The sequence below is a fragment of the Trachemys scripta genome, chromosome 1, assembly GCF_013100865.1.
Source record: "Trachemys scripta elegans isolate TJP31775 chromosome 1, CAS_Tse_1.0, whole genome shotgun sequence".
Lineage (NCBI taxonomy): Eukaryota > Metazoa > Chordata > Testudines > Emydidae > Trachemys > Trachemys scripta.
Window position 1 is genome coordinate 341,083,491 of NC_048298.1, and position 21,527 is coordinate 341,105,017.

Consider the following 21,527-nt stretch of genomic DNA (forward strand, 5'->3'; position numbering starts at 1 on the left):
ATTTCATTTGATGACCCCTAGTTCTTGTATTATGGGAATAATACTAACTCCTTCGCATCCTAGACTGACTGATATCTCTTTCTTATCATTGTATCCTGGTGGAGAATTTTGCCTATGGCTCACTGGCCTCATAATCAGAACAGACAAGTAGAGCACTTTTGGGTGGCAGGTCTCAAACGCATGGATGCCGCTGGGGCCAAAGACTTTAGTGAACTCAGCTTCTTTGCTCTTTCATTGCTTTGGCTAGTTTTTAGCAATACTGCAGGTGAAAGACTGTTGTTGTTTTTTTTTAAGAGGAACCTGATTTAAAAAACCAACAAAGCAAGATGCAAGAGGAACTTTTAGAAAACATTCCTCATGTTAGGGGGTACAGCAATGACGCAAAATCTGTTGTGAACAGATTGCATTGACAGAGGAAGTGTTTGCACTGGTCACTGCTCTGATGCATGACAAGCAGCAGAAGCATTCTACTTCTGACAAAAACAGCCAGGCTGAAAGGTTGTCTTTTAACAAACTCATTCAACACATAATATGGCGACTTTCTACCATCACTCAATGCAATTAGAAATAAATAATATAAGAATGTCATTGATGTTTTTACACTACATGAGTTTTGGGTTCCTTTGGGGCTATTTTTAACACTACTATTCACCATTTTTGTCTTTGAAACACCTGCCAACCATCAACCGAGATACACTCAAGTACTGGGGCTTTGACTTTGAATTCCAGTGTCATCTCGTACATTTGTTGCTAATGTGGACAAACTTGTGCTGGGGCTTGTATCCTTTTTAAAAAAATCCAATCTCTAGTAGGTATGTCAGGGAAGCTTTCATTTGCTATTTGATGAATAGACAAATGTGTGAATAAAAAAAGTGTGTTTCAAGCAATAGATCAGGCCACCCTACAGTTAGTTTTTACCTTGTTTTGGGGCTATGAATGCAGTAGAAGTCTGGCAAACCACCTCAAGCGGAGCTGGAGTCAGCGCAGCAGCAGTCGGAAACACAAGGGCCAGAGAAGGAGCCCAGGAGGCAGAGCTGGGCCGCGGTCAGAGCAGCAGCACTGAGCCAGAAGAGTCAGGGCTGGGCTGGAGGCGGAGCAGCGGTGCTGAGGAGCTGCTGCTGGAACAGACCAGAACCGGGAGCTGGGTCAGGAGAGACCAGCTTCACCAACGAGGAGCCAGGGATGAGCTACAGCGGGGAGCTGCGGGGTCAGAGCCAGCACAGTGGATGCCGGCTGTGCCACAAATAACCCAGCAGCCGAGCACAATGAGACATGAGGAGAGCAAAGTGGGGCTATGGGCAGAGGACTGGCACAGGGAGATGTCACCAGGCAAGAGGGCCTTGAAGGCTGGACTGAGAAGTTTGGATATGGGGTGGGCAGTTGTTGGGGAGAAGAGTCCTGCCACCTAGACCCTCAGGGCATGTGGTCACTGCCAGAGCAATGTCTGACCCACCGTCTCACTGCAATGCAGCAAGGGTATGGGTAGGAGGCCTGGAATGGGTGAGGCACAGACTGTGAACTTTTCTTATGTCCCAGGGACAGCTGTTTGTGATGTCCCCATGCCCACAGACCGGGGCGCCTCGTTACCTTGAACCTTTCCCATTTTTTTCTCATTATTTTACTGTTGCTGTTTAATAAACTATAGTTAGTTTGAACTGAATGTAGCGATCAGTGGGTCAGGGAACCATCCAGTATGAAGAGAGTGGGGACATCGTAGCCCCTGTCCTAAGTGACAAGAATGAGACTGGGGTTTCAGCCTCAAAGGAATCCTGGGCCCAGCCGTGTCACCATTACGAGGACTCTGCCACACAGGAGAGTGGAGGTGATGTCCTGGAGGTGAGGCAGGGCTCTGGGTACAGGGAGTGGGAGCGTGGACTCAGAACCTTTCTGTAGCTATTTCCTCTGGGGCAATGCAGAAGCCAGGAAAGGTCCCCACAGTAGTTCCCCACTTACATTAGGGAACTGGAAGAAAGTGATGGGTTGGATTTGAATGACCTTTAAAGAGATTTGTAACTTGTGAAACCTTCATATGAATGATAAAAGCTGCAATGTGTAACTTTGGGGATAAGATGAATATAATATCGCTGTACAAGATAGCTTCCCAGAGACTGGTATCATATAAAACCTTTTCCCTGTACTGTCTAATTATGGGGTTAGAGCACTAGATCTGAGATTGTGTGTTTGACCTCTAGAACATATTTCATAACAAATGGAAGCTTGGTCAAGGAATTGACTAGACAATTTATCAACAACCCGTATGAATCACTCCTTCCTCTCAGATTTCGGTATTTAGACACAATGGAGAAACCCACAGAAATAATTTGTCTGAGAAAAAAATGCTGTTGAAGTTTACAAGCCAACAGAATTAAAGAAAAAAATTAGTTTAGTTTTTCTCAATGTGCTCCGCAGAAAGAGTCTGAAAATGGGAAATGCTGTTTCAAAACTGCTATAGTCCAGAGACACAGAACTATACAAAGCAGCAGTGTTATCACCCACAGCCACTGAACTTGTAGCTACGTTTCAAATTGAGTTAAAAAAAGCCAAATGCTCAGCAAGTAAATTATCAAGAAAATGGGGCAGACAAATAAAGTCTGAGACAGAGTGCCTGAAGAAGTAAAAAAGGCAGAAGATCAGCTCGTTTTATGGCAGGCCAGGGAGGAGAGCAGACCTGCTACCAGCAGCTCCAGGGGAAATGAGATGAGGGAAGGCAGAACGTCCCCCTGAACAACTACCCCAAGCTCCCTCCCAGAGGGAATGGAGGGCCTGCTACAGGAACAGCCAAGCATTCATCTCTGATATGAATGCTGGACTTGACTGATTCCCTTTATTTGCTGTTTGGACTATCCCAGTAGGGGAGAGCCCATGAAATAAGCTGTCCCTCAAATTTTGGGCCATACCACAGGAAGAGGCAATTGCTGCCTGAGAAAAAAGGAGAAAGACATTTTGCATGCAAGCACCAAAAGGGGGTTTGGGGTGAGCAGACACCCTTCATGCTGCTGTACCCCAGACAACAGCCTTGGGACATTAACAGGGAGGGGGTAGGAAGTGGCCCAGGGAGGGCTATCTTACGTACAGAAAGATTATAATAAGCCCAGGGAAGCTAAAGCTCTTGAGCTGTGCAGCTCCTGACTCACTGCCTTTGAGAGAGAGGACACGTGGTCTGTCGTCAGACGCTACCGGTGTGGTGCTTTGCTCTGTTCAATGTTGATATCAGTTAGCTGCGTGCGTGTGTTCCCTCTGTGTGCTGCCCCGGCTCTGCGCAGAGAGCTGACACAGCAGACCCCGAGAGAACCCCCAATGACCACAGACTCTAATAAGGTATGAAGGCACTCGGGCCAGGTTTATTGTCAAATGAAGCACAGTAATAGTTTCTTATATACTCTACAGGACATACTACGAATTTGTGCCCCCTGAGAATGGACACAGCTCAGTCAGTGGCAGGACTTTCCACTGCCCCCAGGCCAGACAAAGACGTCCCCTCAGCGATGCATTCTTATACACTTTTGCAAACAGATTACTCATCACTCCTGACACACTGAGGTACAGCCCCTCTATTAGGGGGTTGCCTTCTCCTGGCACGGGTTCGTTCAAACAAACTATCCATCAAACTATCCATTGTATTGTCCTTTCATATCATATTGTCTCCACTGTATTGTCCTTTCATATTGTCTATCCATCATATTGTTCTTCTATACTGTCTTTAGGCTAGGTCTACCTGTTCCTTGTTATCTGTGTGGGATATGTTCCTACCCAGCTGTTCCGGTGCCGTCTTGGCACATGTTCATTTTATTAGTGACTTCTAGCAGCCCTCTTCTTGCCAACTTCTGTGAGTGGGACCTGCCTCTGGCTCACAGCCCAGCTTTGCTTAACAATGTCTTGACTATTACTCTAGTTCAGGCCTCAGGCCTCATACTGGGCCCTGATACCAAGGGTTTATGTCTCATGGACTCATCTTACTACAGTAGCCTGGCCTGCATTCCGCCGCTGATGCCCCTCCAGCTTTTCCCCTATGGCCCCACCCATGCTCCACCTCTTCCTGTCCCTGCGCCACCACTCCGGAAAACCCCCAGCTGCTTCTCACTAAATCCTTCCTCTCCTCCCCCAAGCAGCCCCCATAGCCCACCACTCATTGAGTATCTCCCCACATCTACCCCCACAGGGACCCTCCATTCCCTGCGGTGTTCTCTCTACTGGGGACTCTCTCCTCCCCTCCACCAGTTCCTCCATGTCCCTACTAAGAGCAGCTCATTAAGTCCCTCCTCTTCTCTGTCCTCCTCCCACACGGCCCATTGCCCACCGCCTGCTGAGTCCCCACTCTACTCCATCCCTACCAACTGCCCTGGCCTCCTCAGCCCCTGTGTTCCAGCTCCCTTAGCTGGGTTTCTCCGGCACCAGGAGGTCACAGCCCCAGCAGGAGTCCCACAGCTGGGCCAGGTGTAGGAGCCAGACATCAACCAAAACGCAGAGGAATGCAAATGCCAGAGGTGATTCATTGGCATAAAGTCCAAAGAAGGAGCAAATAAGTTGTGTCTTGGTCTTGCTCATTTACATCGGACTATGACAAGACATTTTCATTTTTCGAGTACAGTGAGCAAGCAGATGTAGTGTTCTGCTTTCCTTGCAGACAGTTTTCCAATGGTTTGAGAGACCCTGTTGTGATGGGCTGGACCACCTGGGATGTCACCTGGAGTAATGGGATACCACTGAGTCAGACTCTTCTGCCAGCCTCGGGCCCCCTTAAACCCTGTCTTGCTGAGCCAGGTACTAAAGCCTCCTCTAGCGAAGCTTACTGGCACGGCCACCCTCAGCTTCAGAAACAGACACAGAGATCAGCTCTGGGAATACTCCGTTTAAGGGACCTCTCATGGCACCCAGATGTCCACCCCGCTTTGGAGAACAAACCCAAAATTATATGAAATCCGCATCTTCTCTCAGTATGGAAGAGAATATACAACACACACACACACACACACACATACACACACACCAGTTAGAAAGTACATAAACTGGGTTATATTATAAACCAAAAAGTAATTTATTAACTATGAAAATGTGTATTTCAGGTGGTAAAAGATGTAGCAAATAGAACAAAGCAGGTTAATAAGGGCTTGTCTACACTTAACTTTGAAAGCGCTCTGAGGCCTTGGCTACACTGGCGCTGTACAGAGCTGCAACTTGCTGTGCTCAGGGGTGTGAAAGCGCCCCTCCCCCCCGAGCACAGCGAGTGCAGCGCTGTAAAGTGCCAGTGTGATCAGCGCCTGCAACGCTGCACGCTCGCTCGCAGCGCTGCAAGCTATTCCCCTCGGAGAGGTGGAGAGAGCTCTCGCAGCGCTGCAAGCTATTCCCCTCGGAGAGGTGGAGAGAGCTCTCGCAGCGCTGACGGCGCGACTACACTCGCGCTTCACAGCATTGCCGCAGCAGCACTGTGAATTCTCAAGTGTAGCCAAGGCCTAACTTCCTGTCTCAGGGGTGTGAAAAATCACAGCCCTGAGTGTAGCAAGTTTGAGCTCTGTAAAGCTCTAGTGTGAACAGGCTCAGAGCACTGGGAGCCACGCAGCAGTGCTTTGAAGTTTGTAGTGTAGACGGAGCTAAGAAAATAATGAAAAGCATGCAATCTATGCTAGATTCACTGAAGAACTGGTTACAAATGATAATTTCTCACCCTGGTTACTGTTTCAGATAGTCTTTCACAGGCCAGGTAACTCTTAGCCTGGGGCTAGCAGTCCTCCCCGCCCCCCACAGATACCATCCTTTTGTTTCCAGGTGTTTTCAAGTATCTCTTTGGGGTGGTGAGGCAGAGGTAAAGCTGAAGACCATCATTATTTTCCTGCCCTGCATTCTGTTAACCCCTCACTCCTTCTCACCCTGGGTTACTCGGGAGCAGGCAACACTCACTTGTGTGCCTGGGGACCTGATGTTGTTGATACTAAGGGAGATCCTGAGTATCCCAGTGGTGCTGTTACATAGGTGGGAATCCTCTCTCCACCCCTCTTCTGCTTTTCCTTTACTCCTAAAAAATTTAAAATTGGCGGTGCTTCCACCTGGCTGGCCACGGTACACACTCAATGGTGTGCCTTGGGAACCTCCAGGAATAAACCCATTCTAATAATTAATAATAATATAATCTGTGACATGGATGTAAGTCTAAAACACCAATTATAAATTATATACATTCCAATATACTTAATTAGAACTAACACTCCTTTACTTAACTTAAAGAAAAAAGGTATAACAGTTTAAAATTAAATATTAATACTGATTTGAACAACCAGGCACACTTGAATAAAATCAATTAACAAATACAGGATACAGTAATAAATTAAACTTATTTAATTGGCATTTACACTGCCCCCATTTGCCCCACCCTGGAGTGTAAACTACTCTGGATTTCAGAATCCCAGATGCTTGCGTGGGCATGCTTGGAGATCTGCAGCTGGAGACAACACTGTGCAGGTTGTGTCTATCAGTCCACCCAAGACAACAAGCTGCACAACCCCTCTGAAATTTTAGTTGGCCTTGCCAAATGTCAGAAGCTCTGGGTCCTGGCACAATGGGAAGATCACTCCGCCAGGGCTGGCTCCAGGCACCAGCTTCTCAAGCAGGTGCTTGGGGTGGCAGCTTCGGAGAGGGGCGGCACGTCCAGGTATTCGGCGGCAATTCGGCGGACAGTCCGTCACTCCGCCTGGGAGCAAAGGACCTCCCTCCGAATTGCCGCCGCAGATCGCGATCACGGTTTCTTTTTTGTTTTATTTTGTTTTGTTTTGGCTGCTTGCACTCCGCCCCTCTTCAGATTCAGTCTCGCTGCTGTGCCCCTGTCAGGGTTCCCTCCCCACACTGAGCTCTGGGGTACAGATGTGGGGACCCGCATGAAAGACCCCCTAAACTTATTTCTATCAGCTTAGGTTAAAACTTCCCCAAGGCACAAATTCCTTCCCTTGCCCTTGGATGGTATTGTTGCCACCACCAAGTTATTTTGACAAAAATCCAGGAAAAACTTTGACTCCCTGTATGCCCCCAAGCCCCTTCACCCCCTTTCCTGGGGAGGCTTGAGAATAATATACTAACCAATTGGTTACAAAGTGAGCACAGACCTCACCCCTGGGTTTTTAGGTGTTGGTGTTGATCCTGCGTTGAGCAGGGGGTTGGACTAGATAACTTCCTGAAGTCTCTTCCAATCCTAATATTCTATGATTGTATTATTCTAAGGATTGAAGCATCAATGTAATTGGTGGGTGAGGTGACACACATGGAATTGTCACCGTAAACACACGGCAGCAGGGAACACAGAGTTGGGTGTATGGAATCTGGGGGACAGTTAGGTAACAAAGCAATTTTTGGGGATATGTAAAGGTTAAATAGAGACCTGGGAGAGTGCTGGTGTGCTGGTATGGTATTAGGGAATAGAGTCACAGGCAGGCACCGTTTCTTCACTTGATAGATAAGTGTCATTCTTTGCCCTCCCCTTCAGCTTGTTGGGGATAAATAAATGTTGCAGCTGCATGAAAAATATAGTTGTCTAAAGAATACCCTTTAGGTAAAAATAGTGTTATCTCTCCCTTCCTTCTTTCCCAGCTACATAAGCAAGCCCTGGATCATGGCCACTTCCTCCTGTCCCTGAGAACTGCAGATTAAGGGAACTTGTAGCAACCAATTACTGAAAAGAAATGTATTTTCAAGGTAAAGATGTGTGTATAATGTGCGTACTGCTGTAATCAGTCGATGGGGTGGGTATAATCATAGTGTGGGTGTTTCTATTACTTAATTAGGGTTTGGGGGTGTTGTAGCAAAAGTAGGCATTTACATACTAACCTAAATAAAAAGAGTATGCTGTAACTAATCCAGTGCTTACTCGCCAATTGGATCGAGGGGAACAAGTATCACAATAAAGAGTCCTGTACTCAAAGCCTTCTCTGTGTCAACCTGCTCCTTTCTTCTAACACAACTGATGTACCAAAATGTGAAATTGCAGCAGCAAATCAATGAACTACTGGCACAGCAGCTGTCAGCAATCGCAACAGGGTAGAAGAGGCACCAGAGGTAAACCTGTGGTTAACAAAATGAACAGGAGATCTTGCAACGTGGGTGGGGGATGGCTTCAGAAGGCTAATATGGTGGGAGGTGTGTATGGGGATACAAAATGTTCAACTAGCAATTTTAATGAATGTCATGAGGGACACATGGGTGGGACAATGCCCTTCAGCTTTAACTCATGAAGCTAGCAAATATTTATCCACACTTGCAAAAACATTTACATCCGCATGGAAAATAACATCCTCAACCCGTGTAGCTAGCACCTGTGTAATAGTTACCGTAGTACCTTGGAATGGGATGGCAACTAAGGTGGTCCCCATGAGCCTCATGGGAGTAATGAGAAGATGGGGGAGCACACTGGATCCCACTAGAGAATAGATGCGGAAGGCGGAATGGAGTAAACTGGAAAATAATTAAGCGAAACCATTGTTTATCCAGGGAAAATATTTGGATGTGCCCCCTCACCGATGGCCATAGACAAGCAGACCCAAAGTTGCAAGAGGTGGACAATTAGGTGTAATGCATATGGGGAATGGAGTGTTCTGCTGGGAATGAGCACAGTTCAGTACTATAACACTTGGGGGTAGAATTCTACCAGTACCTGGCCAAATTACACACATCTACACACTGGCTTGGTGCTTAAATGGATCTGTGGAACTCATTGCTGTGAACAATCAAAGCAGTGCATACTCCCTGATTCCATACCAAGTCATTAAGCTAGTTTAGGACAATACCCCTTTTCTCTTTGGATATTCAATGGACTCATGATATGAATAAAAACATGCAAAACCTTCAGGAACAGCTTGATGGAGCAGCCAACAATTGGACACTTTTACAATATATTCTCTAGAATGGTGTTAAAACCCTGTCCAAAGAGGAGAAGCAATGCTTCTGGTGGTAGCCCAGAGGATGGACAATATTGCAATGGTCAGGGCTCTCCGTGTTACTTTGGATTATTATGGTTATTGGCCTATTATTACGTTTACTAATTGTGCAATGTGTACTGTGGTTATTAAGGAGGGCACAGATACATAAAGCAGAACTGCTAATTGTAACACATAAAGCGATGTAGGCCCTCCACCATAGTGTAACAGATAACCTGGACCCAACCTTCTCAGGCCCATTGCTATGAGAAATCTGGATCTCTAATTTCAAAACGTGCCTATATGAGGGAAGGTGCAGAATATCATACTGCACGAGGGTAGTGGGACAAATGGAACACCAACACATTCCACTTTGATACCTGTGTCTTTGAGGAAATGTGCCACCATATGCCTTATACTTTTCCATGGATACCTGGGCAGGCAGGTCCCAGAAGAAAAGAGAAAAAATTCAGGTGGAGTGTTAAAAGTGCTAGTGACTATGTAAGATTCAGGCCCGTATCTTTGCCTGAGATAGAATTTTGGCTCATGTTTGCCCAATCGATTTTTGATACTCTTATATTTATATAATCTTATGTCTTATGCCGATGCATGTGACAAAAGGAGAAAGACACTGTGTGTGTTGTTTCTGCCTGGCCAGATGGATTTCTTGGTATAATGGAACAAATAAGATAATTATGCCTGCCAAGGAGGGGGGAGGTTGGGACACTGAAAAAAAGGTTCTGCGGTTTCAGTTTTCTGGTACACATGCTTGCTGGACACTAACGTGAATATGCATCACATTGTCTGCACTTGGGACTTCTGGTCTTCTGCTTTCTGTCCGTGTGACAAAAATCAGGTGAGAGGGTAAAGGGAAAGCCCTCTAATGTCTGATGTCTGCTGTTTGTACTTGGGTGGCTTAGGTAAACTCTCAGGTAACTCAATTTGGGTGTGTGGCACTATCTGCTGTTGTTTTGGGTGATAACAGGGCTTGGAGAGGCTGAATCACCAGCAATGTGGTGTGGAAAAGGGCCAGCCCTGCTGGGTGTTTAGAGGGGTGCAGCAGTTCCCATGACCAGGGGTGACAAACCATCACATTCATATGCTCCAGAACCCAAATTAGGCATCCAGGCACCTGTTACACAAGTGCAGGGGAGAGACTGTAGACCGAACAAAAATCCAGATATATCAGAGAAACCCATGGTATTAATTCTGACGCAGGATAGAAAAACCCATTTCTGCATCGATTTTGGAAAGATCAACACAGTATTGAAATTTCATGCTTATCGATACAGATAGTAGAAGACATATTAGAACAGTGCAGAGCTGCTATATATGTATCCACCTTAGACCTCACCAAGGGATACTGGCAAGGACCTTTTATATAAGAAACCTGAGAGAAGAAATCCTTTTCCATTCCCTTCAACGTGCATCAATTCATTATCATGTCATTTGGCCTCCATAGGGTGGCAGTGAATTGCAGAGACTAATGGACTGGATATTACAACTTCATGGGAAGCATGCAATGATACACTGCTAAGATCAATTGAAAATAGTTTTTGGTCCCGTATCTTGCGGCAGCATTCTCAAACATAGAGCAGATGGTAGTAAATTACACACAGAAGAAAAGCCATCATCAATTTCTAGGCTGAACAGTCTGCAAGACTGAGTTTGCGCTGACAATCTGGGCCCGTGGTATCAGCAAATCATTTCTTCACTCCCAGGGGAGGATCTCAGGTTGAAGTTCTCCAGGGTCCAATTTCTTCTCTTTCCACTGCTCACGGAGCTGAGGAAATAGTCTGGGAGCCCTGGCCAACCTGAGAGTCCACTGGGATTCTACAGGGAAATCATAAAGTTTACTGTCCAGCACGCCGAGTGTCAGATGTGAGATTCATACACTGATTCTCAGGGCTCTGCTTTTCCTGTCGCTGTAAGGAGATGTCCTCTCTCTGCTGAGCCGGATTTCGGTGAGTTGCCTGTTTCTGTATTAAAGTTAGTGCTAAGGGCTCAGGAAGTGTTCAAGGGTCCAATACAAGAGCCATCTGCACAAACATTAAGAATATGAAAAGTTGGACTCTTTAGTGCTGTCATTAAATGAAGTGATTTACCAAGTAAAATTAGAACTGCAAATGTATTGGAAATGGTTTAGACTTTCTTTCAGAGTGGTAGCTGTGGTAGCCTGTATCAGCAAAAACAACGAGGAGACCTTGTGGCACCTTAGAGACTAGCAAATTTATTTGGGCCTAAGCTTTTGTGGGCTCAAACCCACTTCATCAGTCTCTAAGGTGCCCTGTCAGGATGTGCAGCCAATGCCTCTCAGTGAGAATATGTGTTACCAGAGCATTCACAATAAGAATGGGCCACACACTGACCAGATTCTGCTCTCACATTCTGTCTTCAGTGGGTCTGGTTTACACCGGCCATGAGCCTCCAGTGACTTCAACTTGAGTCGTCCCGTGGCCTTTAACGATGGGTGATCTCATTTGGACCAAAGAAATACTGATAGGATTGTTGCTGAAATCTGAAACCCACAGTCTCAGAGGTTCAGAACAGTTAGAATTACAATTCTTTTGTGGGGCGGGGGAGGGATCTGGTCTCTCTGTTCCCTGGCATCTCTGTCTCTGGAGAGGACAAGAAGAACCAAAAGGCAGTAAAAAGAAAAGCATGTTTCTGGTTTAGAGCAAACCCACTGAGATTGGAAATCTCACCAGGTGTGTTCTAGGAATGCACAGTGTGTGTGTGTGCTGCGGGGAGGGGCAGGGATGTGCAGTATCCAGATCACAGTGGTACGGAGTCCGGATGCTGGATGAAATAGAGAATGCACATCCCACGTAATGCACAGACCAGAGAGGCATAACGAGACCTCCTGGGGTAGGGGGTGTCTCAGACTGTAATGGCATGTGGACCATCCCTCCTCCCCTGAGCAACCCCACTACAACGTTGTAGTGACATCAGCAATTGCCATCTTGGAAAAGCTGCCTCAGGAAGGTGTGTCTGGGTTTCTCAGGGCTGCAATATGTTAAAGCTTTGTGTTGCTTTGAGGAAGAGATACTTACGCTGGCCAGGGCCGGCTTTAGGAAGTACGGGGCCCAATTCAAATAGTTTCGACGGGGCCCTGACAGGGATGACTCACCTGGTGGCACTCCAGGTCTTTGGCAGCACTTCGGCGGCGGGTCCTTCTCTCAGTGATGAGCTGCTAAAAAATTAACGACCTGTTCCCTCCTCCTCACCCCATGAGGGGGTCATGCCCCCCCTACCCCCGGGACTCCTGCCCCATCCAACCCCCCATGTTCCTTCAGGCCCCCCCTGGAACCCTTGCCCCATCCACCACCCTTCCCTGTCCCCTGACTGCCTCCTGCTTCCCCATCCAACCCCTCCTCTCATTCCTGATGGCCCCCCGGGACCCCTGCCCCATCCAACCACCCCTTTTCTCTGTCCCTGACTGCCGCTGAAACCCCTGCCCCTGACTGCCCCCCACCACCCCATCCAACCCCTGCCCCTTCCTGACTGCCCCCCAGAACCCTTTCCCCCATTTAATCCCCCTGTTCCCTGCCCTCTGACCATCCCGACCCCTATCCACCCACCCCCCACCACCTCGAACTCCCCTGCACTCTAACCAACACTCCCTCCCTGCTCCACACAACCTCCCAGCCCCACCATACCCACCACTGTGCAGACCCTCTCCCAGCCACACAACTCCCCTGCTACACAGCCACATCGCAACACACAACTCTGTTCGCACACACTATAGACACTCGTCCCCACTACACAGCTGCACTCCCCAAACTACACAATGCACAATGCTCTAAGCTGGGGGATGCGGGGAGGCGGGGCCTGGGCAAATTGCCCCACACATTTCCCCCCCCCCCATGGCCCTGGAACTTGCAGCCCCCTCCCCTTGCCAGTAGCCTGGAGGCTGGAGCTCAGCAACTGAGCTGGACATCCTGCGGCTCTGAGGGGGGAGGGGGGAAGACAACACAATCTTATAGAATCATAGAATATCAGGGTTGGAAGGGACCTCAGGAGGTCATCTAGTCCAACCCCCTGCTCAAAGCAGGACCAATTCCCAACTAAATCATCCCAGCCAGGGCTTTGTCAAGCCGGGCCTTAAAAACCTCCTAGGAAGGAGACTCCACCACCTCCCTAGGTAACGCATTCCAGTGCTTCACCACCCTCCTAGTGAAACAGGTTTCAGAGTAGCAGCCGTGTTTGTCTGTATCCGCAAAAAGAACAGGAGTACTTGTGGCACCTTAGAGACTAACACATTTATTAGAGCATAAGCTTTCGTGGACTACAGCCCACTTCTTCGGATGCATATAGAGTGAAACATATATTGAGGAGATATATATACACATATACAGAGAGCATGAACAGGTGGGAGTTGTCTTACCAACTCTGAGAGGCCAATTAAGTAAGAGAAAAAAACTTTTGAAGTGATAATCAAGATAGCCCAGTACAGACAGTTTGATAAGAAGTGTGAGAATACTTACAAGGGGAGATAGATTCAATGTTTGTAATGGCTTAGCCATTCCCAGTCCTTATTCAATCCTGAGTTGATTGTATCTAGTTTGCATATCAATTCCAGCTCAGCAGTCTCTCATTGGAGTCTGTTTTTGAAGTTTTTCTGTTGTAAGATAGCCACCCGCAGATCTGTCATAGAATGACCAGACAGGTTAAAGTGTTCTCCCACTGGTTTTTGAGTATTATGATTCCTGATGTCAGATTTGTGTCCATTAATTCTTTTGCAGAGAGACTGTCCGGTTTGGCCAAAGTACATGGCAGAGGGGCATTGCTGGCACATGATGGCATATATCACATTGGTAGATGTGCAGGTGAACGAGTCCCTGATGGTATGGCTGATGTGATTAGGTCCTATGATGATGTCACTTGAATAGATATGTGGACAGAGTTGGCATCAGGGTTTGTTACAAGGATAGGTTCCTGGGTCAATGGCTTTGTTCAGTGATGTGTGGTTGCTGGTGAGTATTTGCTTTAGGTTGGGGGGTTGTCTGTAAGCGAGGACAAGTCTGTCTCCCAAGATCTGTGAGAGTAAAGGATCATCTTTCAGGATAGGTTGTAGATCTCTGATGATGCGCTGGAGAGGTTTTCGTTGGGGGCTGAAGGTGACAGCTAGTGGTGTTCTGTTATTTACTTTGTTGGGCCTGTCTTTTAGGAGGTGACTTCTGGGTACTCGTCTGGCTCTGTCAATCTGTTTTTTCACTTCAGCAGGTGGGTATTGCAGTTTTAAGAATGCTTGACAGAGATCTTGTAGATGCTTGTCTCTATCTGAGGGATTGGAGCAAATGCGGTTATATCTTAGAGCTTGGCTGTAGACAAGGATCATGTGGTGTGTCCTGGATGGAAGCTGGAGGTATGTAGGTAAGTGTAGCGGTCAGTAGGTTTCCGGTATAGGGTGGTATTTATGTGACCATCGCTTATTAGCACAGTAGTGTCCAGGAAATGGACGACTTGTGTAGGTTGATCTAGGCTGAGGTTGATGGTGGGATGGAAATTATTGAAATCATGGTGGAATTCCTCAAGGGCTTCTTTTCCATGGGTCCAGATGATGAAGATGTCATCAATGTAGCGCAAGTAGAGTAGGGGCGTTAGGGGACGAGAGCTAAGGAAGCGTTGTTCTAAGTCAGCCATAAAAATGTTGGCATACTGTGGGGCCATGCGGGTACCCGTAGCAGTGCCGCTGATATCCAACCAAGACCTCCCCCACTGCAACTTGAGACCATTGCTCCTTGTTCTGTCATCTGCCACCACTGAGAACATCTCTTTGGAACCCCCCTCAGGTAGTTGAAAGCAGCTATCAAATCCCCCCTCATTCTTCTCTTCTGGAGACTAAAGAATCTCACTTCCCTCAGCCTCTCCTCACAAGTCATGTGCTCCAGACCCCTAATTATTTGTGTTGCCCTCCGCTGGACTCTTTCCAATTTTTCCACATCCTTCTTGTAGTGTGGGGCCCAAAACTGGACACAATACTTCAGATGAGGTCTCACCAATGTCGAATAAAGGGGAACGATCACGTTCCTCGATCTGCTGGCAATGCCCCTACTTATACAGCCCAAAATGCCGTTAGCCTTCTTGGCAACAAGAGCACACTGTTGACTCATATCCAGCTTCTCGTCCACTGTGACCCCTAGGTCCTTTTCTGCAGAACTGCTACCTAGCCATTCGGTCCCTAGTCTGTAGCAGTGCATGGGATTCTTCTGTCCTAAATGCAGGACTCTGCACTTGTCCTTGTTGAACCTCGTCAGGTTTTTTTTGGCCCAATCCTCTAATTTGTCTAGGTCCCTCTGTATCCGATCCCTACCCTCTAGTGTATCTACCACACCTCCTAGTTTAGTGTCATCTGCAAACTTGCTGAGAGTGCAGTCCACACCATCCTCCAGATCATTAATAAAGACATTAAACAAAACCAGCCCCAGGACTGACCCTTGGGGCACTCCGCTTGAAACCGGCTGCCAACTAGACATGGAGCCATTGATCACTACACGTTGAGCCCGACGATCTAGCCAGCTTTCTATCCACCTTACAGTCCATTCATCCAGCCCATACTTTTTTAACTTGGCAGCAAGAATACTGTGGGAGACAGTATCAAAAGCTTTGCTAAAGTCAAGGAATAACACATCCACTGCTTTCCCCTCATCCACAGAGTGAGTTATCTCATCATAGAAGGCAATTAGGTTAGTCAGGCATGACTTCCCCTTGGTGAATCCATACTGACTGTTCCTGATCACTTTCCTCTCCTCTAAGTGTTTCATAATTGATTCCTTGAGGACCTGCTCCATGATTTTTCCAGGGAGTGAGGTGAGGCTGACTGGCCTGTAGTTCCCCGCATCCTCCTTCCTCCCTTTTTTAAAGATGGGCACTACATTAGCCTTTTTCCAGTCATCCGGAACCTCCCCCGATCGCCAGGAGTTTTCAAAAATAATGGCTAATGGCTCTGCAATTTCATCCACCAACTCCTTTAGCACCCTCGGATGCAGTGCATCCGGCCCCATGGACTTGTGCACGTCCAGTTTTTCTCAATAGTCCCGAACCACTTCTTTCTCCACGCAGGGCTGGTCACCTCCTCCCCATACTGTGCTGCCCAGTGCAGCAGTCTGGGAGCTGACCTTTTTCGTGAAGACAGAGGCAAAAAAATCATTGAGTACATTAGCTTTTTCCACATCCTCGGTCACTAGGTTGCCTCCCTCATTCAGTAGGGGGCCCACACTTTCCTTGACTTTCTTCTTGTTGCTAACATACCTGAAGAAACCCTTCTTGTTACTCTTAACATCTCTTGCTAGCTGCAACTCCAAGTGTGATTTGGCCTTCCTGATTTCACTCCTGCATGCCTGAGCAATATTTTTATACTCCTCCCTGGCCATATGTCCAATCTTCCACTTCTTGTAAGCTTCTTTTCTGTTTTTAAGATCAGCAAGGATTTCACTGTTTAGCCAAGCTGGTCGCCTGCCATATTTACTATTCTTTCTACACATTGGGATGGTTTGTTCCTGCAATCTCAATAAGGATTCTTTAAAATACAGCCACCTCTCCTGGACCCCTTTGCCCTTCATGTTATTCTCCCAGGGGATCCTGCCCATCTGTTCCCTGAGGGAGTCAAAGTCTGCTTTTCTGAAGTCCAGGGTCCGTATTCTGCTGCTCTCCTTTCTTCCTTGTGTCAGGATCCTGAACTTGACCATCTCATGGTCACTGCCTCCCAGGTTCCCATCCACTTTTGCTTCCCCTACTAATTCTTCCCTGTTTGTGGGCAGCAGGTCAAGAAAAGCTCTTCCCCTAGTTGGTTCCTCCAGCACTTGCACCAGGAAATTGTCCCCTACACTTTCCAAAAACTTCCTGTATTGTCTGTGCACCGCCTTATGATCTCCCAGCACATATCAGGGTGATTAAAGTCTCCCATGAGAACCAGGGCCTGCGATCTAGCATCCTCGTGGGGCCGGGGGCCCCTGCAGGGCCCGGGCCCGAGCCGGGACAAATTGCCTTGCCCTTCCCACCGGGCAGCCCTGGAGAGCTTGCAGCAGCCCCCCTTACCTTGCTGGCGGCCTCTCAAAAAGCGGCAGCAGGAAGACTCCGGAACTCAGCTTAACTGCCCAGCGTGCAGGTGTGTCTGTGAGTGACCACCTGTGGCTGGCCACTCTGCAGCTCTAAGGGGTGGGGAAACGGGGGAGGGGCCGGTGGATCCTCAGCGCCCGCCCCTTCCCCACCCCCCGCGCCCCGCTGGGAATCCTGGAAGCAACAGGTGGCCCATGGAAAGAAATTCTTTGCCCATCCTCCAGGCCCTTTAACAACCCAAAATTATTCCTAGAGCAGATCTTGTAGGGAAACATCCAACTTTGATTTAAACTTTCTCAGTGATGAAGAATCCTCCAAGACCCTTGCTAAGTTCTTCCAGTGGTTAATTACTCTCACCCTTTAAAAAATGTATACTTTATTTAAAGTCAGAATTTCTTTAACTTCAACTTCCAGACATTGGATCATGTTACACCTCTGTATGCTAGGCTGAAAGGACTATTATTAAATATTTGTTCCCCATGCAGGTACTTACTGACTGTTATTAAGTCACCCCTTGACTATTTTTATTACAATAAATAGATTGAGATCTTTGAGTCTATCATTATAAAGCAGGTTTTCTAAGCTTTTTCTAATTCTTGTGATTCTTCTCTGAATCCTCTTCAGCGTATTAACATCCATCTTTAATCCTGACACCAGAATTGGACACAGGATTCCAGCAGCAGTCGCACCAGTGCCAAAAAGAGGGGTAAAATAACTGCACTCCCTCTCCTTTAGATCCCCCTGGTTATCATCCCAGGATCAGATTGGCTGTTTTAGCCACACGGTCAAACTGGGAGCTCATGTTCAGCTAATTATTCCTTCACATCCCAAAATCATCTTCAGAATCACTGTGATTCCCATGGGAGTCCCCCATCATGTAAGGATCGCCTACATTCTTTCTTCCTAGATGTATATATCTACATGGCCATATTAGAACATGTATTGTTTGCTTTGACCCAGTTTACAAAAAAATCCAGATTGCTCTGAATCAGTGACCTGTCATCTTCATTATTTATCATCCCCCGATTTTTGTGTCATCAACAAAATTCATCAATATTCAGAGTATAAGAACGGCCATATTGGGTTGGAACGAAGCTCCATCAAGCTCAGTATTCTGTCCTCTGACAGTGGCCAATGGCAGGTGCCTCAAAGGGAATGAACAGACAGCTTATCATCAAGTGATCCATGCCCTGTCACCCAATCCCAGCTTCTGGCAAACAGAGGCTAGGGATGCCATTCTTGCCCATCTTGGCTAATAGCCATTGATGGACCTATCTTCCATGAATCTATCTAGCTCCCTTTTGAATCCTGTTATGGTATTGGCCTTCACAATACCATCTGGCAAAGAGTTCCAGAGGTTGACAGTGCATTGTGTGAAAAAATACTTTCTCATATTTGTTTTAAACCTGCTACCCATTCATTTCATTTGGTAGCCCCTTGTTCTTTTATTATGAGGAGTAAATAACATTTCCTTGTTTACTTTCTCTATACCACTCATGATTTTATAGACCTCTATCATATCCCCCCTTAGTCTCCTCTTTTCCAAGCTGAAAAGTCCCAGTTTTTTTTATTGGTGAATTAGTTTTATTATTCAGGCATGAGAAGGGTTAGCAGCTGAGTGTCTCTTGTCAGTTAACACCCGTAACTTATGTCTCAGACAAAGCTGGGTGCCCGCAAGAAAGTGTCTCACCGAAAGACACAGGAGAAGTAGCTGAGGTGCAGACCTGTAGCCCTAAAAACAGAGACTCTTGTGACCTTCATGCCCATTCCTTTTAGCACAAACTCATAGTCCAGAACAATAACTGATTCCCTCTAGTTCTGCAATATCTTCTATGACAGGGGTGACCAGTACTACACAGAATAGTATAAATGATGGTGAAACATTGACTCAGTGACCACATGGCATTGTATTTTCAGTACGATTCTCCATCCCACTTCTCCTGGATCCCAACATTTTCTTCATTTTCTGTCTTTGCTTGCACTTTGGGTACGGTTTCACAGAGCTGTGTACCATGATGCCCAGGTCCCTGTCCTGAGTTCATAGTTTAATTACAACGTTTTTGGGTGTTTGATGATGTCATAAATAGACAATTAAGGGTTAATTCCTCTTTTACCTATTAAGGGTTCAGAAGTTTAAATAGTCTAGCTGACACCTGACCAGAGGAACCAACGGAGGGACAAGATGTTTCAAAGAGAAAGGAGGGAAGTCTTTGTCCTTTGTTCTGTTTTGTAAGTGGGCTGGAGTGAAAAGATCCAGAAATCAAACAGGGTAGTGAGTATTAGAGAAGGAATGTATTAGATTATGTTTATTTTCTTTTGTAACTTCTTTTGCATAAGATGAAGAATTAACTTGAGTTTTTCTTTTGTGTAACTTTAAGGTTTTTGCCCAGAGGGAACTCCTCTGTGTTTTAAATATGTTGTCTGTGAGATTTCCTTGCATGTAAATCTCACAGAGGTTTTCCTTTCACCTTTCTTTTTTTAATTAAGACTTAAAAAAAAAACAATTTAATTCTCCCAATTATGCAAACAGAGGTTTTCCTTTCACCTTTCTTTTTCTTTAATTAAAAGTCTTTTTTTTTAAGAACCTGATTAATTTTTCCTTGTTTCAAAATCCAAGGGGATTGGATCTGGACTCAACAAAAATTGGTGAGGGAAAGGAAAATTAGACTCAAATCCTGCCAGGAAAGGGAGGATAAGTAATTTCTCCTTGTTTTAAGATCCAAGGATTTTGGATTGTGTTTACCAGGAAATTGGTGGGGAGGGGGAAGGAAAAGTTTCCAAATAACTTTCCCATAAACATTTGTTTAAACTATTTGGTGGTGGCAGCATACTGACTTAAGCTGGGAAATCAGCTTAGGGGTTTTCATGCAGGTCCCCACATCTGTACCCTAAAGTTCAGAGTGGGGGTGAAACCTATGACAGAGGAGTTCGTGCTTCCCCCCACCCCCCACTGGGCATACATGTTGCAGTTATTGACCTTGAAGTTCATCTGTCATCATGCTCCCCATTCACCTGGCTTGGTTAGCTCCCTCTGATGACTTCCCTGAACTGTCTATGACCTAAATAATCTGATACCATCTGTAAATGTTGCCATGTCACTGCTCACCCCCCTTTCAGGATTGTAAATAACTATAAGATATTCACCATACCTATCTGTTATAAAGTGTGTAACCCCGCTCTCTGTGCTTCTCTCCCTTCATAGGCACCTTGAAAATATTGGATTCCTGTCAATACATCGACCGCATCATGGCAGCTTTCAACCTCTCCCCCTTTGACCCTTCAACATTCTTCCTAACAGGCATCCCTGGCCTGGAAGCTGCCCATATCTGGATTTCCATCCCTTTCTCTATGTTCTACATTATCAGCCTATTGGGAAATTTCATGGTTCTGTTTGTTGTAAGCAAAGAGCAGACCCTGCACAAGCCAATGTACTTGCTGATCTGCATGCTGGCATTCACAGACATTGGCATTTCTACCTCTGTTGTGCCAAAGGCTCTGTGTATATTTTGGTTCAATCTGAACAACATTACTGTGGGTGGCTGCCTCACCGAGATGTTCTTCCTTCATGCGGTTTTTGCTATGCAGTCAGCCGTCCTTGTGACAATGGCCTTTGATCGCTACATTGCCATATGTAACCCTCTGAGATATTCCACCATCCTCACCAACACACGGATAGTTAAGCTAGGTCTAGTGGGTTTGATAAGAGCTGTTCTCATTGTTATGCCCCTGCCTCTCCTCCTGAGTAGGCAGCCATTCTGTGCCAACCGCATTATCCCAAATACATACTGCGATCACATAGCTGTGGCGAAGATTTCATGTGGGGACACCACAGTCAACAGGATGTACGCCTTGGTGGTAGTGCTTGTATGCACTGGGTTCGACCTGACGCTCATTGCCCTGTCCTACATTCTGATAATCAGGGCCTTCTTCAAAATATCCTCAAAGAAAACCCACCAGAAAGCCCTCAACACCTGCACAGCCCACATTTTTGTGATGTTGATGTTTTATCTTCCCTTCATCTTCTCTTCTCTGACACACCGGTATGGTCAGGGCATTGCTCCCCACGTTCATATCATGTTGGCCAACCTCTATTTTGTTGTCCCACCCATGCTCAATCCTATCATTTATGGGGCCAAAACCAAAGAGCTTCGTGACAAAGTTTGCAAATAAAGCTGCAGAAGGTGATCGCCTGGGGCCACTGACTTTAAACATGCATGACAAAAGGGGGAAAAAACTACCTCCCAGTTAATCAAGGATGCTCTGTCCCAGTTTGGCTGAGCTTAGCATTGTGGAAGTTGAAAGTCTGAGAAGCTCCTCATATCTAACATCTTATCACTCCATCACGAAGCACCATCTCTCTGGTGCTCACTTTCCTCTCTCTGACCATCACCTCTTCTCTTTCAGTATCACCCATCAACCCTCGCCTCCACACAACCTGTCACTCGCTATTTCAATGACTTCTAGACTAACAGAAGATATTGCAGCTTTCTGAAACAAGATGGTTTGTGATTAGAGCCTTTTTGAACAGGGTTCTTAATGAGGTTGATGAACTGAAGCTTTGTTTTCTGATAG

General features: G+C 46.5%; 1 protein-coding gene across 1 annotated transcript; it reads left to right on the forward strand.

Moving 5' to 3' along the window:
* Positions 1 to 20,201: 20,201 nt before the first annotated feature.
* On the forward strand, positions 20,202 to 21,125 carry LOC117885830 (olfactory receptor 52D1-like). The gene has a single exon (XM_034787361.1). It carries the CDS (start codon positions 20,202 to 20,204, stop codon positions 21,123 to 21,125), a length of 924 nt encoding a protein of 307 aa, XP_034643252.1.
* The last annotated feature ends 402 nt before the right edge of the window (positions 21,126 to 21,527 follow it).